The sequence below is a fragment of the Psammomys obesus genome, unplaced genomic scaffold, assembly GCF_907164565.1.
Source record: "Psammomys obesus unplaced genomic scaffold, mPsaObe1.curated_primary_1811, whole genome shotgun sequence".
In the NCBI taxonomy this organism is placed as follows: Eukaryota; Metazoa; Chordata; class Mammalia; order Rodentia; family Muridae; genus Psammomys; species Psammomys obesus.
The window spans coordinates 1,934,133-1,946,465 of NW_026587032.1; the positions used below are offsets into that span (position 1 = coordinate 1,934,133).

At 56.3% G+C, this 12,333-nt stretch overlaps 1 protein-coding gene across 3 annotated transcripts; it reads left to right on the forward strand.

The window, feature by feature from the left end:
• Positions 1–912: 912 nt before the first annotated feature.
• Positions 913–10,426, forward strand: Shroom1 (shroom family member 1). 3 transcript variants are annotated; one of them, XM_055602845.1, is made up of 9 exons: positions 913–1,195; positions 1,310–1,642; positions 6,574–7,544; positions 7,632–7,687; positions 8,302–8,499; positions 8,690–9,256; positions 9,339–9,477; positions 9,556–9,828; positions 9,928–10,426. In XM_055602845.1, exons 3-9 carry the CDS (start codon positions 6,600–6,602, stop codon positions 10,258–10,260), a joined length of 2,511 nt encoding a protein of 836 aa, XP_055458820.1. In that variant the 5' UTR covers positions 913–1,195; positions 1,310–1,642; positions 6,574–6,599; the 3' UTR covers positions 10,261–10,426. The 3 variants fall into 3 exon arrangements, with proteins under 3 accessions (XP_055458820.1, XP_055458822.1, XP_055458821.1); XM_055602846.1 differs by having other exon boundaries at positions 954–972; XM_055602847.1 differs by lacking the exon at positions 1,310–1,642 and having other exon boundaries at positions 913–1,266.
• The last annotated feature ends 1,907 nt before the right edge of the window (positions 10,427–12,333 follow it).

Below are 12,333 nucleotides of genomic sequence, written 5' to 3' on the forward strand. Positions count from 1 at the left end.
AGGAAAGAAAGAAAGAAAAGAAAAGAGCAAGAGAGAGAGAGAGAGAGAGAGAGAGAGAGAGAGAAAATTGCCCTGTAGGAATGTTTACAGTTTAAGCAGCTATTTGGATATAAACAATGATAACGTTTTGTTGGAATTTCAAAAATAGACATTTGTCCATAGAGGCAGCTCTGAAGTTAGGATGATCTACACCTGCTCCAGAAGACCCAGGTTCAGTTTCCAGCACCTGCTTCTGTCATTTTACAGCTGCTTGAAACTCCAGCTCCAGGGGATCTGATGCCATCTTCTGGCCTCTGTGGGCATTTGCGCTCAAGTGTATAAAGACACTAGACACATGCACATACACTTATTTACAAAATTAAAAGCATAGACAGACATGGCTTTGTTTGTTTTTTTTTTTTGAGCCAGGGTTTCACGCAGCCCAGCCTGACCGCAGAGTCACTCTGTAGCTGAGACTGGCCTTGAACTCCTGCTCTCCTGCCTTCACCTCCTGAGTGCTGGAGTCGTGGATGGACACCACCGTGCCTGTTATAAAAGGTCTTTATTTTTTCAGCATAGATGACAAGTGCCAAACCCACAGACTCTTCACTTTCTCTCTGTGTGGTGTATGCATGTGTACCCCCCTTTCAGTGTGTGTCTGTGTGTGTGTGTGCGTATAAAGGTCAAGGTCAACACTGGGTATCTTCCTGTACCATTTCTGCACCTTAGTTTTTGATACAAAGACTCGCACTGAATCTGAAATCATCAATTTGGGTAGACCAACTGACCAGCCAACTCCAGGAATCCACCTACACACACACACACACACACACACACACACACACACACACACACCCCGTGTCCACTGCGCTGGGTAACAAAGGTGAACTGGCTTTTTACTGGCCTGGGTCTAGCAGAGGGAGAAATGGGAAGCAAGCCGACCGAGACGGAAGAGGAGAGCCGGTAGAAGGAGTCCAGGAGGCGGCAGGAAATGTGGGTCGGAGGAGAGAGTTTTTGGCCAAGAAGCCATTACCATCTAAAGCAACTCAGAGGGAGAGGAAGAGGCAGGAGCTCCAGGCACAACTGTTTGCTCCACGCAGTTGAAGAGAACAGGCCAGGAGAGATGGTCCAGTAGATAAAGCTTGATGTCACCAGGCCAGATGGCCTCAATCGGATCCCAGAACTCCACAGGGGTGGAAAGAGAGAACTGACTCCTGTAAATTGTTCTCTGACCTCTACATGGGACCACCCCCGCCCCCCGCGGGCGCGCACAGGCACACCAAATAGGTAAGTAAATAAATGTAATTTTTTTTTTTTTTTTTTTTTTAAGGTTTAAAAAAGAAAGGTGAGCCTTTGGTGCTCCGGGGCGGGGTTGACCTCCGCCCCGCGGCTAGGAGGGAGTGCGATCGCCCTCCGGCCCGGGTTGTCTGCTGTGGTGAGAGGTCCCGGGGCCTCCGGTCGAGGGCCACGCGCAGAATCCCACGAGGAAGGGGCGCGGCTCCCGGAGCCCCTCGCCGCTCCCGCCCCCCTCGGCCGGAGGTGGCGCCTCTCCCGCGGCGACGAGAGGCTGGAGGTGGCGTCGGAAGCTGGAGCCGGAGGCTCGGCTCGGATGTCACTGCGCGGCCGCGGGCGCCCTGCAGCGCGTCTGGAGCTGGAGCCACAGGTACGCGGCGGGGCCGGGAAGGGAGGGAGGGGACGCGCAGCGCGTGGTCTACGGATCCGCTTCCCAGGAGGGAGACCCGGACGGGAGGGTCGGGGCGGTGACAGCCGTGGCTGCGAAGCTGCCGGACCGTCCTCCTGTCTGGACCTCCCGACCTGGAGTCCAGACCGGCTGCGCTAGTGCCTTTACTAGCCCCTGCGCACCTTCACTCTCGGCCGGGCCTGGCAGGGCACAGAGCTGTCTAGCTGTCCTGGCTGTTGCAGGGACTCGGAGCACGCAGAGGCGTCCGCCTCGCGACCCTCTCTGTTCTTAAGCTTCGGCTGCTGGAGAATCCCGGTCCCTCCCAATCCCCTATCTTCCCGGATCATGAACTCCACAGGGAAGGCCTAAAAAACAGGCTGGTTAGAGGCCACCGGCTCTCCTAGTGTCCCCCAAGCGTCGCCTTTCTCGTCTCTCCACGGGATTCTGGTGCCCCATGCGGTCCTCGCGGCTTCCCTCCAGCTTTCTTTGAGCCCTGGTTCGCCTAGAATTTGAAGCGCCGGGTAGGCGCTCTGTCCACGGCAGTGACTGGCTGTATCCGGGTGTGATTTTTGTACACGTCCTGGAAGCGGGATCTCAGCAGGGCTATAGAGACCGTACAACTGGCCGCTATGTCGCAGAACAGATGTCGCACAGGGGTGCAATGTCACCCACGGCCTTGGAGAACAGGACACAGAGAACTAGTGAGTTTGACAGAAAGGTCTAGTCTGGGATGCTAGGATTTAAGATCTGGTCTTCAACGCTGGGTCTCTGACTCCAGGAGCGTGGGGGTGGGGAAGTGCAGTTACAGGCCTCCACAGTACTGAGGGAAGGCCAAGAGGCAAGGAGTGGCCTGCACAGGTCCTCACAGGAAGACAGATGGGAGGTGGCCCTTGAAAGGACAGTTTCATCCCAGCTTAGCTTTGAGGTTGCCTTTTCTCCTGGGCCTCTCCTGTCACGTGGCCCTGGGCTTGCATGCGATGTCTTGGTGCGGTTTGGCCCACTGAAGACTATCTTCATCGACTCCTCTCCCCACCCTCGCCCCCAACAAGCCTGGACTGAAGTCCTGGGTCTGGTTGCTCACCTGGGTCCACCTTCACTCTAGAGCAGCAGAGCACAATCCAAACACGGCTAAACTTGCCATGGCCACAGAAAAGCCCCGGGGCCCCAGACTGAATGGGTACTGCACGGTTCCATCCTCCACCCTGGCCCTGAACCCTGAGCACAGCTCCTGTACCCCTCTGTTCAGCTGACAAGCACCTTCCTCCACCCCCAGGACCGCAGTCTGATTTTCTAAGCAGACCCGATGCTGCTGCAACCCCTGCTCTGAGGACAAGTGTGAAAATCCCTTGTTTGCGCTGAGGCTCGTAGGCCCAGAGGCACGGCAGGTCCTACAAAGGGCCCAAGTATCAGAGCTCTGCAAGGACAGAAACCTGCCGGGACCACCCATGCAACAGAGTCCTGGAGACACGTTGGGGGCAATAAGAAAACAAATGTGTACACATTTAATGGCTCATTAGACGTTGGTGCTTTCGTTAATCACCTTATTGAGCGTGCGTGGTAGGGGGCACGCTGGAGTGTTCCGGTGTATTTGCGGAAATCAGGGGAGATTTTAGGAGTCCCGTTGTCACCGTCCCCCTAGGTGGGGCCAGGTTGTTTCTGCCGCTGCCTAGCATATCTGCGGGTAGCTGGCCTTCAAAGCTCCCAGCTGATTCTCTTGGTTCTGCTTCCCACCTCACGGTCACTGTGCTCAGGCTGTTGATAGGCACCACCCACATCTGACAAAAGCGAGTACCTTGGGAAGGGTGTGGGATCATTTGGAACTTGAGTTACAGTTGGTTGTGGGCCCTGTGGTGCTGGGAACCAAACCTAAGTCCGTTGTGAGAGCGGTAGGCGCTCTTGATTGCTGAGCCATCTCTCCAGCCCCTGAATCTGACTTTCCATAGGGATTCTGGAGATCAGACTCAAATTGCCAGGCCTGCACAGTGAACAGCTTTGCCCAGTGAGCCACCTTTCTGTCCCTTAAGCTGTTTTTGTTCCTTTTGTTTTTAAGATGTATTTTTTATGTTTGTATTTTTGTTTTTTAATGTGTATGAGTGTTTTGCCCACGTGTGTGTACCGAATGCATGTCTGGTGCCTGTGGAGGCCAGAAGAGAGCACGGGATCCCCTGGAGCTCAGCTTACAGATGATTCTTGGCTGCCACGTGGATGCCAGGGAGCCAAATTTGGGTCCTCTGAAAAATCGGCAATTCCTCTTGTTTGTTTGCTTGTTTGTCTGGTTTTTGACACAGGCTTTGGCTGGCCTCCTTGAACTTGAATCCTCAGGATGGAACTCAAGTTGTCAGGCTCGGCAGCCATTTTTCCCACTGAGCCATCTCTCCACCATCAAAGCCCCCTTTGAGGAACTATCTTTATATTTCATACCTGCTGCCTTTTGGCAGGCCAACATGGCCCAGGCATGGGTAGTATATGCTTAGAAAGATTAAGGAAGATCCGGGCTTACAAACATCAGGAAGAGGGCAGTTGGGAAGATGGCTTGGTAAGGTACTTAAGTTTAGCAAGTAAGGTACAAGCTCGTGGACCTGACTTTGAATCCCCAACACCCAAGTAAAGAGCAGGGTACTGCTGCTGGGTGTGGAGGGGGAAGTGCAGACAGGAACAAAGCCTGTCTCAGCGGGGCAGAGGTGGTACTTGCCTTTCATCCCAGCACCCAGGAGGCAGACACAATCAAGGCTACGTAATTGAAAGACCCCCGTATTAAAAAAAAGGAAAAAAAAAAAAAAGAGGGTGAAAAGAGACTAGACATCAACCTCTGGCTTCCACAGACCCCAGCAAATACCACACACACAACTTTTTATTTATTTTATTTTATTGGTATTTCAAGACAGGGTTTCTCTGTATAGCCCTGGCTGTCCTGGAACTTTCTCTGTGCCACCAGGCTCTCAGACTCAGAGATCTGCCTGCCTCTGACTCCGAGTGCTAGGAGTAAAGGTGTGTGCTACCACTGCTTGGCCAAAAAAAAAAAAAAACACTTTTTAAAGAAAAGAAAAATTAGGAAGAGGGAGAGCTGGTGCCTGAGCAGCCAGGGTAGACGGTTTAGAAGACCTGAGTATTCTCTTAGGGGCTGTCACTCGGCAGCATCTTGCCTTCCTGGGGTCTGGAGAGTGGAAAGACTTCGCAAAAAGATCCCCAAACCTGAGCGTAAAGACTAATCTGGCTGTGCATGAAGAGTCTCTCAGCATCAAGATGCCTGGTCCTACGTCTAGGACCTAGAGGCTTGCTTGCCTCTCCATTTTAGGAAGGCTTTCTGCTCCTGGACTTGTTCCCAGCAATGTATAATATCCTGCATCTAGAGAGGAATTCAGGATGACCCTGGATTCCAAAGCTTCTGGGAAGCTCCAAGGGGCCTGCTTTTGGACCACATCCCAGGTGTATACCCCCCTAATCTCTGTACCCCACCCTTACCCAGCAGCTCAAAGAAGACAAACTTTCACCAGAGTTCGTTGGGAGTCACAGATCCCCGCCTCAAAACACCTCCTAGCCAGTCCCAGCACAGCCACAGAGGCCTTCCCCTGGCTCTGCCTCCTGGCATTGGGGAGGGATCAGTTTCCAGCCAGTCCTGCTTGCTCGCAGGCTCTGTTTCTTCCTGATAATGCATGAGTAAACCTGGTTATACCCACCGTGGCCAGGGCCTCCTCGCCTGTTCTGTTTCTTTCTCCAGAAAAGACTGATGCAAGGGGAAAAGAAGCCTTTCATTGTTTTGTTTTTCTGAGACAGGGTTTCTCTGTGTAGCTCTGGCTGTCCTGGAACTCACTTTGTAGACCAGGGTGGCCTCGAACTCATAGAGATCCAACTGCATCTGTTTCCCAAGTGCTGGGATTAAAAGCTTGTGCCACCACGAAGCCTTTTCTTTTCTAGCAAGGCCACTCTTCCATCCACTCCCCACACCTCTGACCCTTCCCTTGACGCTCAGCAACTATTTATTTAACATCGACTACATGCCAGGGCTGATGCCAGGTACTGGGTGGCAAATAAGGGCAGGGCCTGTCCTCAGGAAGCTCAGGAGTGGGACTGGGAGGAGCAAGAATGAGTGACACTGTGGAAATCCTAAAGAACCCCAAGACCTCCAAGTGCATTATTCTGGAATCTATGGTACTTCGGTACTTCGGGTGACTTGGTTGGAATTTGGGGTTTATTGGGGAAAGAGGGGCAGGGTTTGCCTCTGGAAAATTGATCTTGGCTGCAGTGAGCTTGGAGGCATGCCTAGATTCCAGCCAGGGCTCTGTATGTGCCTCTGGGCCGACTGCTTCCTCCTCAGAACCTCAGGGTTCTCATCTGTAAAAAGCACGCAAGGAGATGAGGACTAAGATGAGTCTTTATATGCTGCACCTGGACCATAAAGGCCATGGGGTCGGGGGTGGACAGGGTTCCTGAAGCTGCCTCTGCTCCTGCCTTGCCTTTTACCCACCCCCACCCCCCTTCTTTGGGCTCCTCTGTGATCTCAGAACATTCTTGATCCTTGTTTATCGGGGCAAGATCACACAGAGAAGCCAACAGAACGGTCAGGAAGCAGCCTGGGTGGAACTGGGGTTTGAGCATGCGCCTGTTCGCAGCACGGCGGGAGGTGCCAGGGCAGAGGTGAGGCTGAGTAATGGGAACGGGCCAGTTTCGTCAATAATGAGGTTCCCAACGTCCAGACTTGTGTTCTTGTCCCACTGTCCATGCCATCTCGACCTCAAAAGTTTCGCTACTATCCTGAGGGGTAGGAGGAAGATGCCAGAGCTAGGGACTGTGTGACCAGAGGGGGGACCCGTAAGCCCCTGTTCTCCGTGGTGAAGGAGCCAGCAGGTTGTTCTAGCCCAACTCTTCACCAACCAGCCCCTGTGTCATTTTCTTCTTTTCTCGGCCCCCACCAGGCCCACAAGTTCCCAACTGAATAGCCATGGAGGCCCTGGGTACTGGGAGCGACCGCGCCTCCCCCGCGTCAGCCCCTGGAAGCCTGGACTTGCGACGGCTGTCCACGCGCGCCGACTCGGCCTACAGCTCCTTCTCCGCTGCGTCGGCCGGTCCCGAGACGCGCACGCCATCCCCGGGCAGCGATCCCCTCCCGTACCTCGACTGGGACTACGTGCGAGTGGTTTGGGGCGGCCGATCCCCAACCCCGCAGGATGCTGTCCTCCCAACGACCCAGCGGCCCGGGGCGACAGGCGCTGGGCACGGCGTCCCGAGGCCTCCCGAGAAGGCCCAGGGAAGCCCCAGGCCGCCACTGAGCAGACAAGACACCCCGCTGCTGTACGCCCTGGCCGCCGAGGCCGAGGCTGCCGCCCGCCCCGCCGAGCCGCCCAGCCCGCCCGCCTCCCGGGACGCCTACCGCCAGCGGCTGCAGGGCGCGCAGCGGCGCGTGCTGCGGGAGACGTCCTTCCAGCGGAAGGAGCTGCGCATGAGCCTGCCCGGCCGCCTGCGCCCCGCGCTCCCCGCGCGGCCGCCCTCGGCGCACGCGCGCTCCGCCTCCGGCAGCCAAGAGGCGCCCGAAGCGGAGCCCGCGCGCACCGCTGCCCCGGCGCCCGGAGCGGTCGGCCGGGGCCGTCTCGCCAGCCAGCAGAGGCTGTGCTGCTTCTCGGAGCCGGGCAAACTGCATCGCGTGGGTTGGGGCGGTGGGCCGACGGCCGAGGGCCTGAGAGAGGCTTGCTCCACGCAGGAGTTGCAGCGTGAGGCACTCTCCAAATCCAAAGGGCTTCAGGAGACTCAGTCCCTGAGCTCGGTGGAGCTGAGTTCCGGGTCCGTGGATCTTGGCAATACCTGTAGGCCTGCGGGTCGGAGTCAGAGCGTTTCCGGAGAGGTCATGGCTCCCCGCGCAGGTTCAGAAAGGACTGTGGCCGCTGTCCAGGTATGGGAGAGAAAGGACTCCGGGCTGGTGGGGGAGGGCGCCTGGTGGGAGCCTGCTGGGTTTCAGGCCGCTGTCCCTGTGTTCTAGGCTGTTCCCCAGAGAGCAGAAACCCCCAGACCGTGGCTTAAGAGCAAGCTTTTCAGGTGAGAGACGTGGGACACTCTGCGGACAAAGTTGTCTGGAGTCAGCTTTCACGGGTCTTGCTTTCAAAAAAGAATCACCGGTCCTGTCCTTACTTTTCCGACTGTTGTGACCAGATTCCTAACACAGGGCACTTAGAGAAGAAATAGTTATTCTGGCTCGAGGTTGAAGAGGGTCCAGTCTATTCTGGCAGGGAAAGGCATAGATTCAGGGAGCATGAGGCTTTTGGTCACTCTGCATCGGTAGTTAGGAAACAGAATCCTGATGATGCTCAGCTCCCTCAGTCTCTCTCTCTCTCTCTCTCTCTCTCTCTCTCTCTCTCTCGTCTCACTTTCTGTTCAGTCCTAGAACCCCAGTCCATGGGATGGCACTGCCCACATTCAGCGTGGGTATGGGTCTTCTCTCCTCATGGACACCTCTCTGGAAACCCCCTCACAGTCAGAGACCTGTCTCCTAATTCCAAATCCGGTCAAGTTGACGACAGATTAATCATTACGGGGCAGTTTGCCTCCCTCAGTCTGAGGCTTCTCTCACAAACTGCATGCTCTGCTGTTTCCCTGGTGCAGTGTGGGAGGGGGGCACTCTTTCCTGGCCACTGTAGGCTCCCTGCCTCTAGGTTCCTGACTCAGAAGGAGGCTGCTGTGGCGTGTCCTGGAGAGGCCCTCCAGACCAGACCAGCTGGCTGCGGTCAGAGGGTCTCTGAGACCAGGGTGTCGACTCCGTGCCCCTCCCTCCCTGACGATGACGTGTTCCTGGAAGAAGCCGAGACACCATCCCCTCAGGATCCCCACGCCCCCCAGGGGCTCTCAGTCAGGTGAATCCCCTCTTGCGTCCAAGCATGGGGAAGACACACTCCTCACACATACACATCTAGAAAATGCCAGAGGGCAGGGAACACACTCTCTCAACTCCTGGGTGGTGGGAATGGGGGCAGGGAGCCCCTGAAAAGCCAGCTCTTGTCTGTGCCAAAGCTCTTTCTGACTCAGTGATCCTTCCTCTTCCAGGGATCCTCACACCCCTGACCAGCAGTATGAAAATGGCTTAAGCAAAAAAGCCAGCCAGAGTGCAGGCTCAGCAGAGACACCCCTCCATGAGGTTCCAGGGGTCGAAGGAGCAGACAACCATTGGCAAGGGGTGAACGGTTCTGTGGTTATCTCCAGACCTACAAGCCGTAGCCCTCCCGAGACTACAAACGATGACATCCCGCCATTTGAGGCCGCTGCGCCTCCCATCACTGACCCCTCCGCAGCTACGGATAACTGTCCCGAGCCTGTCTCCATCGATGTCCTTCAACCTGCAGGCTCTGAGGCTCCAGGAACCCCTCACCACACTTCCCTGGCCTGGGGCCAACCTGGTTCCAAGCCAACTTGGCCTAGTCTGCATTTCGAGGAGCTGGTTCAGGAGCTGGCCAGACTGGATCCCACTCTGAGTGAAACTCTTGCCGCCCAGCCTGGTCCAGAGCCACCTCAGGGCCTGCTGGATGGGCTCTTTCCTGCCACAGAGGCCTGGACTGCGATGAGGCCAGCCTGTGAGGAGGATGGAGAGAAGGACGCTGGCGGACCGGAGGCAGGGTGAGTGACCGGCACTAGACTCCTGAGTTGTAGTCTGCAGTCTAGGACAGGAAGACTCATAGAACTTTGGCTTTGTCCTCAGGGTCTGCGGATGCCGCCTCAGCCAGGAACTGCCGACTTCCCAGGAGGCATCCAGGTCTGAGAACTCTAGCCCCCACCCCGTGCCTGACCGGTCAAGTGGGCAGGGGTTCCCAGAACAAAACAGCACCCAGGCCAAGAAAGTGAGTCGTGGGTGGGGAGGGGGTGGGGTGAACTCAAAGCCTTGGCCCAGTCCTTGAATAGCTAGGCCTTCCCGGCAGGTGGATCTAGCCCGCCTCCTCCACATGATGCTCCAGGACCTTCATGCAGAGCAGGAGCGGCTGCGGGGCACGGCCGCAGACTGGACCGGACGCAGCGAAGCTCTGGAGGCAGCGGTGAGCCAGGCCTGCACACCCCGGGAGCTGGAACGCTTCCGCCGGTTCATGACTGATCTGGAGCGCGTGCTTGGTCTGCTGCTGCTGCTGGGCAGCCGCCTGGCCCGTGTGCATCTCGCCTTGGCCAGGGCCGGCCCAGACAGCGACCCTGATGAGAGGGTAAAAGAGGTTGAGGCTGGGGCAAGAGCCGGGTTTGGAGGGGCCTGCTGTCATTCCCGGAGCCGCGGTGCTCACCGCGCCCTCTCCCGGTGGTTCCAGGCCTCGCTGCTGCAGCGACTCCGGCTTCTGCAGCGACAGCAAGAGGACGCTAAGGAGCTGAAGGAGCACGTGGCTCGGAGGGAGCAAGCCCTGCGTCAGGTGCTGGAACGGGAGCTGCCCGCGGAGCATCTGCACTCCTATTGTGTGCTGCTGGCCGCCAAGGCCAGGATCCTGTCCCAGCAACGCAGCCTGGACGACCGAGTCCGGTTCCTGCAGGAACAACTGGACACTATCTGGAACGACCTCAGCCACCACCCCCCTTTCCCCAGGCTGCCCTGGGCCCCAGGAATTCGTCCTCTGGGCAAACCACCGTTTCCTGCTACCCATGTTTAGTTACAGGTGCTGGGGTTGGGGAGCAGGGCGCAGCCCCACCCACAGCCGGGGCTGTGCTTTCCAGAGAGCTTTCCCTTGAGGGAGGACTCAGACGGCGCCTTCCCAGGAACACATCCTCCCACAATGGTCTCCTGTGGCCTTATTAAAGTTTTTAATGACTTGGGAATGAATTTATGGTTCTTAAAAAAAAAAACAAAAAACCGGCAGTATTCAAAGCCTGGCCCGTTGGTGTAGCTGCGATCCCAGCTCTATGGGAGGCTGAGGCAGGAAGATTTCAGGTTCAGAACCTGTCTGGGCTACAGGGGAAGCTCAAGGCCAGCCTGGGCAACTTAGGAACCACTGCGTCAAAATAAAATGTAACAAGAGGTCTGCAGAGGCTCAGCGGCTAAGACCACCAGCAGGCTCTGGGCTCCACCTCCGGCTTCCGTGTTGTATGGCTTCACCCACCTTAACGCCGGTGGTGGGCAGGGGGGGGGGGGGATCTGCTGCTCTAGGGTCTGCACGCAGATGGTGCACACGCAAACACGCACGCAAAACACCCCCAAATGAGTAAATAGAAAAATAAAAGGGCCGCAGACACAGCTGAGTCGTCGGGTGCTCGCTTGACACGTGTGAGACCCTAGGTTCAACCCCTGGTACAGGGTCAACAAAAACAGAGCACAACCTCCCCCTTCCACCCCCGCACACGCCCCTTGTGATGGCAAGCCCCTCTGTCAGAGCTGCCGGGAGGCAGAGGAGTTGAGATTGAAGAGCACACACGGCAGGGAAAGGGGGGAGGGGGTCTCTGACAGATTCCAGCCGCAGTCCCGGCTGCCCAGAGTGGAGGAGGGACTTGGCAGAGCATCAGTCTAGCCAAACAATGTCTGGGGAGGCTGGAGAACCATCTAGAAACAGCAGGGGCTCCACTGCCACCAGCAATCGCTGACTGCCCTGGTCACTGCATCAGCACCTCAGAAGATTTGGGCCGGCAAGAAGGCTCAGCCGACAAGAAGAGTTTACTGTGCAAGTCTGATAACTGGGGTTCTATCCAGCTGTTGGTCTGATACCAGTTCTGGATCAGCCGGACAAGAAGGGAGCAGAGGGTGGGAGCTGAAGAGGCCGGCTAGGGTACCCAGAATTAGTGGGGCGTGAGGCCTGAAGGCCCAGAAAGGCAGCTAGAGCTTGTACTGTATTCAGAATGTCTAACCTTGGGGTGGCCTGTGACGGTCCAAGACCGTCACCCCTCTCCGTTTGTGTAGCAGCCTCGGTTACAGACAGCCGGCTTCGCAGATGAACGTGAGACCGGCCTCAGTATCGGAGCCTCAAACACCAGGGAGAAGAATATTTTCTTGCAAAAGCTCAGGGTATTTTTGGAAGCTGGGCGCGTTAAAAGGCGCGTGCACGCACAACCAAAACCAACTGACCCCCAAAGTGAGAAATCCTTGCTCCCGGGCTTGTTTTCTGATGTGCATTGTCCCTAAGTGCAACTGGTCGGGGACTTTAAATGGTCGTATTCATACTAAAAGCGTTATTTGCAACAGTCGGGCTATTGAGCACAGAACAATGCTCACAGTGTCCTTTTATAAAAAAAACGTATGGGGCTCCTGCTGGGGCCGTTGCGGGACCTAACCTTACGCTTTGCCTTTGTCGCTTTGAACCCTGTGGGCAGGGGGCCTGGGCACCAAAGTCCCTGGGGGAGCCTTCTGCGTCCCCATTGCGTACTTCCATCACGATATTCTTGGAAACTGTTATTCTTAGAAATTGTTCACTAAGCCAGCTGAAAGGGTGTCTTTCAAAGCACTTCCAGCTCAGGGGTGGGGATGAGGACACCTGCGTATTCCGGCTAAAATACTCCTTGGTTCTACACTGGGTTTACCCCTGCCTGTTTTCGAGAGCCCCCAAAGTAAGGCCGCAGTTCCTGCGCTGGTTCTAGTCCTCGCCTGCTCTTGTCTCCCTCCGGCCTCAGTTTTTCTCCTGTCCACTCAGTGGTTTCTTCTGAGGACACTCAGGAGTTCAGAGGTTCTCTACCGGCACCCCGAACCTCAAGATTTTGAGGGCCCCGGAAACCTAACGGGTTGACCCTACGACGTACCA